Genomic DNA, 15,495 nt, shown 5'->3' on the forward strand with positions numbered 1-15,495 from the left:
TGCACACAGAATTTATGACATAGTGTATAAAAAATTTGGTCTACATTTCACTGAAAACGCCTTGCCTGATAAATACCTCCTAGCTGAGCTAAAATCACTGAAAAACACGCCTCTGGTGGCATAATTGCTTGATTAACACTTGTCCCAGCTGGAAACCTCTGCAACATGCCACCGGCAGTGACTGTCGGTTTAAGCCAGTATCTGCTTGCTTTCCTGATGATGCTGCATGTTCTGTCCTTTGCTCATGTGAATTAAAGACCTGACAGTAGTTTTAAAACAATGACGGGTGCTAAATATACTAAGACTGTTTTACATATCAATCTGGAGATAAACAACTAGCCTACAGCGACATCTAGCGGTCATAAGTGAGTCATACGTGCTGCTAAAGTTTACACCATACATGGAGCAGTAACCTTAGTGGTCAGTTATGAATGAGAGTTTACAGTCTGATGGTGTTGATTCGTTGCTTGCTTTGCGCAGTAGCCGTGTTGATAATGTGCAATTTCCCCTATTTTTATGAAATGACCAGTGTCTCGAGATGCGCTGTCTGTCAATGACAATGGGTGACACAATCAAAATAAGGTTAATAATATAGTGTAAGGTGAGTGCGTGTCACCCTGAGCTCCAAAACAAAAACAGCAGTCTGGTGTGACACGCGACCAGCTAACTACGTCAGGCTGCGCACATTTGCATCGGGCGCACGCAGGGTGGATGGGAAGTGGATGGTAACGTTACGGGAGTCTTCAGGCAAGCCAGACAGAGTAGTCGGTTACTAGCTTTTTGTAAACCATACAGGGCTCAAAACAAATCTGACACAGCGCACATTTTTCTGTAAAGTTAAGCTATCCATTTTTACGTGTCACCAAGTAGCTGTTAACTTGCAAGTCTAGCTGGTTAGCCGGATGGCTAGTGAGAGTAAACTGTTATGCATTGTCAGACAATCAGCTAGTGTTACTCCGGCTAATGCTCCTTAAGCCATCTTGCTGTCACTGACATGACTCCGTGCGCTGACGGCATGAGATGTCTGCATAACTTTTTATCTGCTGAACATTTAATTGCTACAAAAATTCCACTATGGACAGCGAACGCAGCAATTGCAGGCCCCAGATTGGAGACAATAGCAAGCTAACCTAGCTAGCAAGCTGTCGTGGCTACTAAGCTTGCTGAAAGCCGTCTTGCCTGGTGTGTGTCTGGAGCCGCACTGAAAACGTCGAGGTTTAACCAGCCAAGCTCTGCCTCTGGTCAGTTTCTTTGGTCTTGTTTTGCACGTGATCACGGGACGGGACGTGATAATGGCATTCACTGTAGATCTCGTTATGAGCAAGAAGAACAAACTTTGTTTACTTGTTTTTTAAACTATTGTTAGCTAGCTCGCTAAGAGCTAACTTCAAGCTAGCTAGCTATTGATCCATGGAAAAGAAAAAGTTTGCAAAGATCAGACAGGGAGATAAAGTAAGCTGAACTGAAAATAATTTGGACACAGTCACACGAGGTAACGTTAAACACCCCAGTGAGTCACCATGTGGCTCTGATAGTGTGAGCACCTGCCATGACAGGATTTATTATGTCAGCAAACTTAGGTATGTTAGGTGTAAACACCTCATCTCCCTAGTGTAACTTATTTTGGGCCTCGCATTATAAATACTTAGTAGTCTTGTTCTAGTTTTCCCTTATATAAAAAAATGTTGCAGTGTTGTTTGCAACATCAAAGTGCATCGTAGGTGACACCTGTTACCCAATCAGGTACCTGCACCATGGATCAGGAGGATATGACAGACCAAATCACAACAGCTGATAGCCAACCATTGTTCCACAACAAAGACCTGACTGGGACTGACCAAGACTCAGCACCCCAGCAGCCCAGCTCAAACATCATGTCTTCACAACACAAATGGGAGAGCAGCTGCACAGAAGATACTGATCTGGTCATAACTGAGGATGGGCTCAGTAATGGCACCTATGAAGTTGAGACTGTGGTGGCATTACACTGTCCTGGTGACAATGAAGATGTTGCTGCTGAGGGTGACCACCTTGCACTGAGCAACGATGGAATGTCTGAGTTTTCTAACAGTGACCTCTCCCTGCCTGAGGTCTGCATTTCCACCAATAGCAATAGCTTTGAGGAGGATATGAACTATGAGGTCCAGCAAGCTTATAGGATATTCACTGGCTTTCTCTTGGACAAGCACAAAGGGATCACCAGTCCGTTCCTCCATCCCATTGGCCACCAGGAGGCCCAGCATGGTATCGGAGGGGTCCGGGGCTGGGGTCAGGCACAGCTCAAGCAGTCAATGTGCTTGCAGAGGATGGAGGACAAGTTTATAAATCAAGAGTATGAGACCATAACAGAGTTTGTTGCAGACTTCAGGCTGATGTTGGAGAACTGTTATCGCTACCATGGGGTTGACCACTGGATCTCCAAACAGGCTCAAAAGCTGGAAATCATGCTGGAGCAGAAGCTTACATTGCTATCCAGGTAAATTACACTGTTAAACAAATGGTTTAGCTGGCAAATGCTCTAAACCATTATACAGCTGCAATCATAGAGGCCCCAAAGGTTTTTTTCCTGTGTCATCTGCATCATAAGTTAGTGTTGCTGGGCAGCAAATGTTTGTCTGGCAAGGTCAGCTCACAAACTTTTAGCAGATGCAGTTTTTGAAATATAGTAAGTAGTAGAATTACTATATTGCCAGCCAGTAGTTTCTACACAGCATAAATGTAAATTATCTATAGTATTTTTATTATGAATAATAATAATAATAGTCGTTATTATTAATTATTATGATTATTATTAATGAGACAATGGGAGTCTGTTCACCAGCATACTATGATCTCACAATCATATTATTGATTAAATATTTGCTCAAAATAGCTGCAAATACATTTTTTATTTATTAATAACAACTGTTTGGCTGTTGGAATAGCATAGATGTACTGGCCGTTTACTTCCAACAATCCTGACATCTAGTCAAGTAACTTTAATCATATTGACACATTTGTGTGTTCTCTCCATCTGTCAAACTAGGACGCTGCGAGAGAAGACAACCTTGGCAGTGACTTCAAAAGGACGTTTTGGTGCAGAGGAGGAACGGGCTTCAGGGGGCACCTCCACGAGGAGGAGACTGGCACCTCGTAGCCTGGCTACCATCACTGTTGGTGGGCATGAGTCTATCATGGTCCAGACCCTTAGGCTGGAAGAGCAACAGAGGGCCAAGGACGAGAAGAGGTGAGTGAATATTTGAGAGTAAAGATTAAAAGTAGATTTTTTTATTGGGCATAATGGTACAAAACATTTGGTGCGAAACCCACCAACAATCTACATATGTTTTCTGATTTGTCAGGCAGCGTGAGCTTGAGAAGAAAGAAGCAGAGGAAATGTCAGCTAAAGAGGTGGAAGAGTGGGAGCAGACTTTGTTGGCACAAGCTTCCCCCCACACTGTGGACTCGCTTTGGGAACTCCCTGCTATAGGGCACTTCCTCTGCCTGGCTCAGACTGCTCTTAACCTCCCAGAGATTGTATTTTTTGAGCTAGAGCGATGTTTGCTGATGCCCCGCTGCAGCCCCCTCTTGTCCAAAATCATGTCTTCCTTACTGTCCCCACCCCAGCGGAGGGCCACTCTACACCGCCGGCCTGCCCTGCCTTACCGCCGCTGGGAGTCAGAGCTCAGGCAGCGGGTCATGGGCTGGTATCGAACTATTGGTGCCTCCAATGATCAACCAGGGCGGGCTGAGCAGCTGGGACTCTGCCATCAGTTTTTTAGCATCCTTGGGGAGGTGAGTCCTTTGGAAGGGAAACCTTTTCACTTGCTGCACTTCTACCAGCGAGTATGGCTTCTGAAGGGGCTGTGTGATCATGTGTATGAGACGCAGAAAGATGTGCAGGATGCTCTGCTGTCCCAGCCCATCCATGAATGTAGGGAGTCTATTTTGGGCTATGACAGCAAGGAGAATGCTTATATACATTTCCCACATTTCTGTGGGGCAGACCTGAGGATCTACTGCCAGAGCCCCAGCACACCTCCACCTTTCCCTTTCCCTTCTGTATGGGTCAAAAAGGTTGAAATAGAACCAGGGACAGAGTCAGATGAAATGAAGGATGAGGGGGTTAAAAAGGACAGGGGGTGTTATGAAGGCTCCATGGATACAGGAGAGTCTGATGATTTTGGTAATGGAAGAGCAGAGACACTTGGGGTTTTCAAAGGGGAAAATGGGGATGGAGAAGAAAATAAAGAGAGATTTACACAGTGGTCACTTAAGGAAGAGGAAGGGTCTGAATCAGGTTCCTCTGATGGAGAATCTTGTGAAGACACTAAATTGGGCTTAAAAATACGCACTAACTCCTTATCCCTATCACACACCAGTACTATTGGATGTATGGATATTAATTTGAAAGAAGAGACTGTAGAGTGGGAGCATCAATCCAAGCAACTTGCGTTAAAACCGCAGCAGGGGTTCTCATCGTGCTCAATGCGCACCATCAAAGCAGAGACACACGAGCCCTGTCTGAGTGTAGGGGAGCACAGCTACACAGGTAGGTCACCTGCTCGCTTAGTGAATCTGGCCCCTCCAAATAAACTGGCGGGGCTCACAATGGAGGGAGGAAGTCCCGGTCAGGGAAACAAAAGGTCTTCCTGGTTGGAATGTTGTAAAAGCCGAACTAGACATTTTAAATCTGAAGAGCACGACTGCTGCTGTGGCACATCAGGGCTAGCAACACAGTTGTCTTCTGAGAGTGCTCAAAACTCAAGTGAAGAAAGGGTATATGACAAAATCTGGACTCAAAAAAAAAAGCGGAAGAAAAAGCGAGGGAGGGAACAGCTGCTGATGGTGAAAGGAGAGCATAAACATCTGAAGGATGTGGACAGGATGAGGCTGTCCCCAGCTAAGGCTGCCAAGTCTGCAGTACGGAGAGTTGCCCCAGCAATCAAAAGAAAAGACAAGAAGAAAAAACATAAAACAGGTGAGAAAAAACTCAACGTTGATGTTAGTCCAGTGGTTTCTTTTGGTATGGCATCAAGCTCATTATTGAGTGCATTCACAACCAGAATACCGTATGGGATTATTTTCTGAATTTGCTTCATTGGTCAATAAAAATTTTTTTTTCCAATAATAACTTGGTTAGTTGGTTCATTTACTATATCTTTTATATTGTCGACAGGCAAAAAGCTTGAATCTTCAAAGAAAATTAAAGATGAACTTCCAGTTGAGCCATCATTTAAGGTAGTCACACTCATGCTAAAATATACACTCATTTCTTTATCAGTTTATTTTTAATGCTGTATTATTACAACTATTTTATAGTCTTAAATAGGCTTGGGCGGCATCTATTTTTCATACCTTCTTGAAAAAGAGTATACGATGACGGTATTTGTGAAAGAAAAGGAAAAAAAGTAACTGTTAAAGCTGAGCTGCAGGTGATGAAGTCATTGTAGCTTCTATGACATTGTCTAGGATACAATGCTGTGTGTCTAATATGCAATTAGCCTACTTAGACACGTCTTGCTGGGTTTAAATACTTATGGTCCATAAAATAATGAATAGATAGGAAATAAGCGCCCTTCTTCCATAGATTTTTGCTGGAGAACGTGATGACACTTACTGCTGTGACAGATACTGACACATCAGTAGGCTTTGCACACAGCTTCATCCATGTTGGCTGGCTCACCTTTATCATCTGGACTAAACCCAAAATACTCCATTTTTACTATACAAGTATACCATAATACCTCCTTACCGTCCAAGCCTAGTCTTAATTAAAGCCTCACTATTCTTGTGCCCCTCTTTTTTTTTTCTTGTCTCTCTTTATTAAGATTTTCTTACGCGGTCAGTTATTTCTCCTCTGTAGTTGGTATGCACCAGTCTTGAGGAGTTGCGAGAGCTGATCAGTAAGACAGAAGATGAGCTTGATGAACTTGAGAGCACCAAAAAGAGATTGGTAGGTGACGATCATAATTCCGTTGAGAGGATTTACTCGCATGCTCCAGAGCCTTCTGTAGTTGGAGGATTATACAATGTTGCCACACATATTCACACGTTTTAATGCTTGTGACTTGACTGAGGTTTCCTTTGCATGTTTAAACTGACAGGGTCGGTGGTATTATAGGAGAGGAGCAGTAAAAGACCTCCACAGCACTCTAATCAGACTACTGAATGAGCTTTCACCCTGGGAACCAAAACTAGTTAAGGCCTTCCAACGGAATAGGTACAAGTTATTTGAAATTTAAACAGTTGGATCAAACCCTCATAAATCCTTTTTCTTTTATTGTCAAAGCTGTGTCCTGATAATAATTCTTAGTCTTACTTTATTATTTATTTTCTTCTACATCAGGCTTCGTTTGAAGAAGGAATTTGATGATTTCAAGAGGCACCCAGAGTACAGTAACTTTGTGCGTGAGGAGTGTATTTCGTCATCATCATCAGATGATGATGAAGATGAAGAGAGGCGTTTGGGGAAGGAGGTGTGTTCACCCTCGGATCATTATAGGAGATCAGAAGAGGAAGACCTGGAGCATATGGTTCCCAGAGGTCTTTGGAGTGGAGGTAAAGTAATTCAACTAGAATGTAACATTCATATTTTGGTAACTGTAATGTAATGATAAAGATTCAAATTTTGTTTTTCTCGTCCTTCTTTAACTGGACTAGAGGAATTTAAATAAATGTCACTACCTGTCTGTTGAACCTGTATAGATGATTTATCAGTGCATCCCTAATAGACATCTTTATTATGTTCTCAGCAAGTACCAGGGAGTTTGTGGCTGAGTCTGCTGGAGAAAGATCGGTGACCTACTTACCTCCCAGCCACCTAAAACACCCTCTGGCCAGCGTAGAGAAAGGAGTCGGTCTGCTGCCAAGAGGTCAGACTGGCAGCAGCAATAGTACTTCAACCCCTGACTCTGACTCTGGGTCACAGTCTAGACCTGAACTGACCCTGTCAAATCAACCCAGGGATTCTAACTCAGCATGGGCAGCAAGGGCATCAGCCCAGGCTTCACTGTCACTCAGACCCCCCATCCTCCACCCCACTACTGGACTACCTAAGGGCTACACGCCCATCCCCACCCTGCTGGCTAAGAGTGTGGGAAACAAAGTGACCTTAATGAAACGGCCTGCTGATTTCCAAGGGGTCAGCAACATAGACAGACAGAGCAAAAGGTCTTTGATCTCTCTGCCTAATTCTGCAGTGACTACCGCAAAACTTTCAAAAGCACAAAGTTCCCCAACCAGTTCCCAGCAGAACTCAAAACAAATGCAGGCACAAGGATTACAACAGACAGAAGTACTTAGACAGCCAGGTATGACCACAGTGACGGCAGCTCTTCCTAGATCACCCCAGGCCAAACCCATCCAGACTGTACCAAAAAATCCTGTCCAAGTGGTGTACAAGTTACCTGAGAGGCTGGGTCACCTTGTAAGGAAAGATAACAGTAGCTCAGTCAAGATCTCTGTTCATCCTGTCCTGGACCAGAACACTGGGGAGAAGATCATGCAGCAAGTGGTGATTCTACCTTCTAACCTTCTCATTCACAAAACAGAAGAAAAGCTGTCTTCTTTACATCAGCAACAGTCTAAGGGCATTCAGGTCCCAGTTTCTAAAGTGACCAACCCTTTATGTATGTCCACCAATGTGCCTGGGTTTGCCATTCCCGAACACAGAATTCCAGTTCAGCAAGTGGCTCCCCTAAAAGATGCCAGGACAGTGAGGTCCCCTTCTCCTTCGATATCCCCTCGTCTACAACAGATGGCCCTAAACACCACAGGGTTCACAGGGGCACAAGTCTGCACACCCCAAGCTAGCATATCACAAGGTGTCACGCCAAACCCCTCACCCATTACAACTTCTAGTGCAATTTCTACTAAATCTCCAGACCCTAAACAGGAGCTTAAGACTGTGTGTATTCGTGACTCACAGTCAATCCTGGTAACAACTAGAGGAGGCAACACAGGCATCGTCAAAGTCCAGACATCCTCAGACCAGAATGCACTTGGTTCTTTGCCAACCAGTCCAGTCATCACTATCTCACCTCAGTTTAAAGCCTTCCTCGTATCCAAGACGTCACAGACTCTTTCTCCTTGTGCTCCCTCTCAGACCTCCCCTTGCAACGTCCCTACAGTGAAAAATGTCTCAGTGGCCCAACCTCAAAAGCAGGTTCCTTCAGTATTAAAGTCCCCTCCCGCTGTCGCAGCGCCAATCCTTACTGCACTTACTGGTAGCATTCCCATCCCAGGAAGTGAGACTGCAGGCACTTCTGTTGCTTTAAGTCAAGGCTCCAACACCTCAGCTGGTTCTACTGTTGCAACAAAGATTGGCCAGCTTGCACAGACAGCAGCTTCTGGCTCTCATTCTCAAGCTTCATTAGGAAAAAACACTGTTGTTGTCCCTTCACTGAGTAGTTCTGGTGTTCCACAAGTTCTCAAACAAGCAGAGTTCATCAGCAAGACCGGTGTGAAACGGGCCAGTACAGATGAGAGGTCCCAAATCACTAAATTCATCCTGGTTACTCCCACTTCTTCCTCTGTCTCAAATGTAGCCTTATCAAAAGGTACACCCTCTTCCACAAAATCACTTAATTCAAGAGTCATGTTCATCAGCCAGCCCACAGCGACATCATCCACCACCTCTGTGGGAGGCATTCCTAAGCAGGTGTTAGCAACAGGGACTAGTGGACAGCTGCTGACCACTTCATTATCAAGTCAGACTCTAAAGATGGGATTAAACCCAGGCCAACATGTTGGCGGTGTCACCTCAGAAGCATTTTCCAAGTTCAAGAACATCACTCTTCCCTCAGGTGGGTTTGTTTGATGTGTTGTTTTACTGGTATTCTCATATGTATGCTGTATCTTGTGTTTGAAGCTATAGTTTGTATATGCTATAGGATTTAGTAATTTAAATGTTGTATTAAAGCAGTAATACTCATACCCTGAATGTCAAGCCATTGAAAAAAAATTGGGAACAAAATCTTTCTGATGTGTCTCCAGGGGTTCAAATCCAGCTGTCAGGGAAGACGACAGCCATTGGACAGACCATTGGTACTCTGTCACATTCTCCTTCCAAGAGCACACCAGTGTCTGTCTCAGAAACAGGCCGTTCAACAGTCACCACCACTGGACTGGTCCCAGTCACAAATTTAAATGCCATCACAAGCTGTTCTGCCCAGCTTTCTTCCCACGCTTCTCTGACCACCCGCTCTCAGCTCCAGGCTATCCCTTCCTTCACCCTGACCTCCCAACCAGGCTCATCTACATCTACTGCTGTCACTTTGCCTGCAGGAAACATGATAAAGAAAGACCATGGTATGCCCGCAAGTATACTGACCACCAACTCTCCTGCTCAGGTAACCCCATCCGTGCAGACTAGCCCACCCCAAACCTCTACACCCACTCTTGTCCGTCAGCCTTCAAATATACAAAGTGACATTGGTGAGGAAACCACTTCCTCCTTATCTTCCTCTCAACTCGCTCTCAATAAAACCCAAACACCTATCTCCTCTGCAACAAACCCTAATACCCCATTCAGCACCTCTGCAACTGGCACAGTCCAGCAGAGGATAGTCATCAACACCTCTACACCCCTTGGTGCTGGCACACAGATCCTCCTTAATAATGCACGTTTTGTAGTCCCTCCCCAGGGTTTGGGTCCAGGCAGCCATGTTCTTATCATCTCTAGCCCTGCACCACAACAAGTGCCTACTGCCAGTGCTACCGGCACTGGAGCATCAGTACCTCCCCAAGGTGCAAGCCATGTCACTGTAGCCCCTGGAGCAACAGTTTTACCCCACACCCCAGCGAGGCTGCCTGGTGTGCCAGTCGTAAGTTCTCCTTTTGTAGCATGCACTCCTGCTGTTGGTCCACCATTGCTAGCAAACACTCCCAATGTCACGCCAGCCCGACTAACAGGAACACCAGTCCAGGGTTCAACATTATTACCCAGTAAAACAAATTTAGTGTCTGCGCTGCCTAGATTACCGGCTGTGCAGGCTGCTAACTTTGCATCACCTCTTTTAGGTGCACCCACTCTTGTCCCATCCCCCCCAAGGTTAGGCAGTGTACCAGCCCTAGTTTCCCCAGTAGTAACTAGTGCCCCTGTTCTCGGCTCAGCATTGGCTACAATCAGGTTATCTGCTGGTACACCCATGCAAGCTGAAAGTTCAACCACCATATCACCTGTAGTAGCACCGCCCTTGTCCAGATCGTCGGCCCCTTTATCATCCGTGTCTGTTTTACCCAGACCGTCAGCCGTTGCCCTACCCAGCCCTGTCATACCAGTTCCCGCACACCTCTCCTCAGCTGCAGCTCCTGTGATAGCAGATACACCAGCTTTGCGTTGTTCTTCTCCTGCCCAGCAGGTGGTTTCAGTGACAGCTGTTGGCCCAGGCATACAGTGCCAGCAGACAGCAGATGGAATTGAAGCACCTTCTGCTGCTTCATCACAGGCTTTAATTCATACGGGGCAAGGCAACACATCAATCAAAAAGACGGTGCCTGCAGTCACACAACCAGTACTCGCTGGCATGCGAACCCAAGTACTGCCAACAGTGGCTGTCCCACCAATTGTAAGTGCAGTGTCGAGGATGCAGACGTTGCCCGTTGCTACGGTTCCACCAATTGGAAGCACTTTCAACACCTTTGAAACAGCACCTGTGGTGATGGCACCTTCATCCAGCAGCACTATAATAGTCACTCCAGCTCAACCAATCACATCACTGAGGACAAGCAACACCATCCACCAACCTGTTGTTCTGACCAATCAAGCGCTTGGAAAGCACTCTCCGCAGACCTCTTGCTTAGGTATGCATACCAATGTAGCATCCAAGCTGCTCATTAGTCCTGATGGCGCTGTTTTGAACACAGTTCAGTGCCAGGTCAATCCAGAAGAGCTGACTGCCTGCCCTAAACCATTGGATGCACTGGTGGTTTCCCCCAATAGTTCCACTGGAGCACTACACACACACGATTCCTCTTTACAGCCTTCACAGGCAGACAGAGAGTGCACCAATTAACAGAGACTGTGCCAGCTCGGTGAGAACACCACTTTTCAGCTGCTTGGTTTTGGCAGGACTCATATCCATTGCTTGTAGTAATCTTGGGATTAGTTTGCTAACTGCTTTCCAGCTGTAGTTTGACTTGTAACTTACATTTAGGATACAGTAGGTTATACCCTCTGGTTAGATCATCTTATAGGCAAACTGTATGCTCAATCAGACATACTGGACATGTATACTGTGATGGTTTTCTCAAGTGAAAAATATTGAGGTTCCCCTCAGATGAATGTTGGAGACTCTTGACTTTCCCTTTTTTTTTTTTTTTTTTTTTTACTTAATGGCCAGTAAGGACAACTGTTATAACAAATAAGTAGAATGGAAGGATAGATAAAATGAATTTCAACTTGAGCTTTTGTAATACTTTTCAATGCTTCAAGAAGTAATAATTGGGATACTATTCATTGGTACAAGTTGCTCTACTTTATCTGTCAGTTTGAACAATAAAACTGGCTGTATCCAGATTGTCCATTGTTCTGTTACATTGTCTATTTCCAACTAATAACTGTTTGACAACTACATTTTACTTTTTAGAAATATAAATTAACTAATAGATGAATTTGTACTACATGTTTGAGCCCATATAAAATGTTTTGAAGTCATATTTATTTATTTTTACCATATAGATTTTTCAAAAGTATTTACTAGGTACATTTTCATTGAACAAATGTGGACGTTACTGCATGGAAATAAACAATGCGACTGTCCCCAACAAGTGTGTTTGAGCTGCTTCCTTAAACACAGACTCTTGTGAAATCATTTTTACTTTATTGAAACAACCCCAGTATATACATTGTGTTCATTCATGTGAATAATTTTAAACAGTGAGGGATACAATTGTTTTACCTTTTGGTATATCTAGCTACGAAACAAAAGGAACCATATTGACAGTGACATCAGATTACATATAAGACAACAGATACAGTTTTGTTGTCCAGTATTTTCCTTTCTTCTTCAGATATCTGTCCATCTTCTACAGAAGTCCTTTAGGGGGAATAGGGAGGAGGCAGCTGTCCAGAGGAAACCTTTTCATAGGCTGGAGGAGCATTGGGAACCTGGAGAAGAATGCAACAAATGCATCCAAATGATACAGCTGAAAATGTGAAGAAAGGTTTCCACACTCTTGACAGGGTCATATTTTTTCACTGAACATATATTGTGTTTATACAATATTGAATATTTAAATCGATGTTGCCTTTTTTAATGGCTATATCATATCAAATGCAACATTTTACACATCATATCTGGAAACTTAATGCACTTTCTAGGCTCAACAGTGGGTCCAATGTGGTTAAAATGATATTTTCTCCTCTATAACTCTGGTAACAGCTGCTGTAGAAAAAGATGGGAATTATTAAAGAACATTTTGCTCTTTCATCTTCAACTCATGAGAGGGTGCTGATCTGATCCTCCTCCCTTGACTTTTCCCCCACATGCATGGATACACATACCACCCTTGGGAATGAAACATTATTAATACCTACCCCAAGTCTGGTGACACAATAATCTCTCCTTCAGGCACCCATTGCATCAGCTTCACATGCTCTACACTGCTCAGAGCCTGGAGGCTTTCTAATAAACAAGTCCACCCTCTGTTATGGACTTTAGGTTGTAGAGAGTTTAAGTCTGCCCACCAACTTACTGTTGATTGGTTATGTATTCAAAATGACAGATGTGTTTACATTGGCAAACAATAATACCTTTACTTCCTATGTGTCCAGCTGTTTAATATTTCTCCATTTCCTGACTAAAAATACTTGATTTAGGGACAGATAATGGAAAGCCAGGGTAACTGCCTGTCCCTCACCACGGGTAGGAAACTGCCAAAATCAGTTAGAGCCATCTTGTTATCTGCTGATGGTCCTGCCTCTGAGTACTGGCCTCTTGTGAAACCTGGTGAACCCGATCGAGGGTTCTGCAGAGGAGAGAAAATGTGTGAAGAATAATGTGAAAACGGGAAGAAATAAGGACAAGGTGATAAATTTGGGGAAAGCAAGAAATGCAGCATGAAAAGAAATTCAACAAGGAACACGGATCTTTGAAAGAGGTTGTAAATCAGTTTTAGCATCTTAATTTTCACATGAATTTACCTTATTGTATCAATTTGATTGACCCATCAAATGAAGGGTGGAAATTGCTTCTATTAGTTAGAATAACACAAAACTCCTAACTAAGTATAAAATGTGAGCTAATACTTTGGGCTCACCCTGATTATTTTGTAGCCACTCCTCTTCTTGAAGTACCAGCAGCCCAGGATGAGGAGAGCTGCCAGGATGACCACCAGAAGAATTATGCCCACTGCCCTGTGGCGTACAACACAATTCACATAGAGACAGAACATTTTTTAGTTTATGCTTTATCTATTAACTTTGGCACATCCATTTTATAGTATTCACCACAATATACAGAATACAAAATGCTCCAGAACAAGCATCGGTCACTGAAATCCTCATACTCCTCTGCTCTGATGTATCCTCGTCTGCTGCTGGCAAAATAAATGTTGAAGTCTCCACGAGGCATTCCGTCTGTACGATTACACCACATCCAGCTGAAAGTCAGCAGAAAATCACATAAACTGTGCAAGTACAATGTAGTGACATAGTGACTAACTATTTCTAACAGCTTGGAATCATACTCCTTTTTATCATGTAAATAAAGGTAGGCCTTGGCCTATATAATGATAAAAACTAGACATCACTATCACAAGGATGCATGTAGCCTACATGGTTATCAGTATCCAAGCAGGACACAGTCAGTCTAGTCAAGCTTAACCACTGAAGCTGTGCATGTTATATTGTTATATATTTGTTATATAATATAATATAGTGTTAATATAATATTTTTTCATTGTCTTCATTGTAAGCCTATCTCATTAAGATTAATGAATAGAAAAGTTAAAATTTTATGAAAATGTATCATATTTAGTAATTATTAATTAATGGATTTTTTTATGTAAAAGCGTCAACCATTTTTACATAATAGAAATGGATAATCTCTGACTGCTTTCTCCACCCTACTGCTTAGACTGCAAAGTCTTTCTGTAGGAAAATATTTTTTGGGTAACATTTTAATTAGATGAGAGTGCAATGTTTACGCTGACATGTGTCATTTGCTTTTTAGTGACATAAAATAGTTTCTGGGTAGGTATTTGCAGCATTTGCACATTCAGATTAAGTTCAATATGTTCTGCCCCCACCAGCCTACTGCTCAGAAACTAACGCGTGTCCTGCTATATTTTCATCCCTCTCTCACCTGGTATTGGTGCTCTCTCGCCCTGTGTTTAGGCACCAAAGAGTAATCTGATAACTGGCTGACCAATGCTTGCAAATATGTAAAAACATAGACTGTATATGTTTGATAGCGAATATCTATAGCTATAGGCTACAGTATCATTTTTTTGTTAAAACTTGACTTAGGTTGCATAAAATATGTAAAATATGTAGGCCTACAGAGTAGCCTAAGTATAAAGATCAAGAATCGATCAGTACATAATCTGTTATACGAAGTGGTCATTGTTAGTCATCCTGATGGGAGATAGCATCACTTGTAGTTGCATAGTAAGTTGATGCTAAAGCAGTCTGCAGCTATTCCTCCTGATCAGATAATAACAGCCTGTTTGGAATCCAGCTGTTCATTTAAAGTAGGCGAACTCATTGCACAATAAAAAATATTCTAAAGTACGCCTATAATAGGGCTGCCTCTGCTAGAAAAAAAAAAAAGACAAACAAACCGCCATCTTACCAAATTGGATAATTCAATTGCAGAGAACAGTTCCTCTGGTTGGGATGCCTTCTCAGAAAGACTGGTTCCTCGGAGCTCTGTGTGATTACCCTCCTCAAATATCTTGCTTCCGTGTGCTTTAGAGCAGAGAGAGGCAGAAAGCCCTCATGACCGTCACGGGTTAGAGGCTCATAGTTAAACCCATTGAAGCAGAGTAATTACCGTGAAACCCCGCGGTCCTGAACGCAACATTATTACCCACTCGTGAAACTACAGGCATCAGCTGCTGGCTTTTCATATCAGTGTTTGTGTGTGGTACTGTTTTTCAAAAATATACTAATCCAAGTTCTACAGTAAATGTATAGAGCTAATACCTTCAACTGAGTAAATAATTTAAAAAGTCTCCCTAAACGCCCAAATTCAATACCATAGCAAGCTACAAGTGCCTTGGAAATATTATGGTTGTTGGCTATAAAATATAGACAAATACAATCAAAATAGACATACTATTATGTCATAAGCTCCTCATCAAGTACTGCACAGCTAAATAACCTTATTCTCTTGAAGGAAGACTGATCAGGCAAGGTGGTTGTCATGGCTGGAAACAGGCACCATCAGAATATATAGGCCAGAAAAAATTTATTTTGAGGTATGAATGAAATGTTTTATATTTTGTTTAGTATTGAATTGTAGGCCCTACCGATTGAATTGTGGTTTCTCAACATGTGATCCATTTTCC

The 15,495-nt window shown here is 43.1% G+C and overlaps 2 protein-coding genes across 2 annotated transcripts; one reads left to right on the plus strand and one right to left on the minus strand.

Moving 5' to 3' along the window:
* The first annotated feature begins 544 nt into the window (after positions 1-544).
* LOC119914000 (uncharacterized protein KIAA2026) lies at positions 545-11,751 on the plus strand. Its single transcript, XM_038732972.1, has 10 exons — positions 545-1,241; positions 1,744-2,476; positions 3,026-3,226; positions 3,342-4,960; positions 5,159-5,220; positions 5,846-5,935; positions 6,087-6,202; positions 6,329-6,540; positions 6,735-8,786; positions 8,977-11,751. The coding sequence occupies exons 2-10, from the start codon at positions 1,755-1,757 to the stop codon at positions 10,995-10,997; spliced, it is 7,095 nt and encodes a 2,364-aa protein (XP_038588900.1). The 5' UTR covers positions 545-1,241; positions 1,744-1,754; the 3' UTR covers positions 10,998-11,751.
* A 4-nt stretch (positions 11,752-11,755) lies between these two features.
* Positions 11,756-14,944, minus strand: mlana (melan-A). The gene is made up of 5 exons (XM_038732973.1): positions 14,778-14,944; positions 13,492-13,584; positions 13,243-13,339; positions 12,844-12,951; positions 11,756-12,091 (listed from the first exon to the last, which is right to left on the minus strand). The coding sequence occupies exons 2-5, from the start codon at positions 13,578-13,580 to the stop codon at positions 12,023-12,025; spliced, it is 363 nt and encodes a 120-aa protein (XP_038588901.1). The 5' UTR covers positions 13,581-13,584; positions 14,778-14,944; the 3' UTR covers positions 11,756-12,022.
* Between the last annotated feature and the right edge of the window lie 551 nt (positions 14,945-15,495).

Source organism: Micropterus salmoides, unplaced genomic scaffold, assembly GCF_014851395.1.
Source record: "Micropterus salmoides isolate LMB-PRFRI ecotype aquatic unplaced genomic scaffold, ASM1485139v1 Ms_hic_scaffold_20, whole genome shotgun sequence".
Lineage (NCBI taxonomy): Eukaryota > Metazoa > Chordata > Actinopteri > Centrarchiformes > Centrarchidae > Micropterus > Micropterus salmoides.

Coding starts and splice junctions, on each gene's coding strand:
- mlana (XM_038732973.1), bottom strand. CDS start 13,580: ATGTGGTGTAATCGTACAGACGGAATGCCTCGTGGAGACTTCAACATT. Junction 12,952..13,242: donor GTGGCTACAAAATAATCAGG/GTGAGCCCAAAG, acceptor TCTCCTCTGCAG/AACCCTCGATCGGGTTCACC. Junction 12,092..12,843: donor TTGGCAGTTTCCTACCCGTG/GTGAGGGACAGG, acceptor ATTCTTCTCCAG/GTTCCCAATGCTCCTCCAGC.
- LOC119914000 (XM_038732972.1), top strand. CDS start 1,755: ATGGATCAGGAGGATATGACAGACCAAATCACAACAGCTGATAGCCAA. Junction 2,477..3,025: donor AAGCTTACATTGCTATCCAG/GTAAATTACACT, acceptor CTGTCAAACTAG/GACGCTGCGAGAGAAGACAA. Junction 5,221..5,845: donor CAGTTGAGCCATCATTTAAG/GTAGTCACACTC, acceptor TCTCCTCTGTAG/TTGGTATGCACCAGTCTTGA.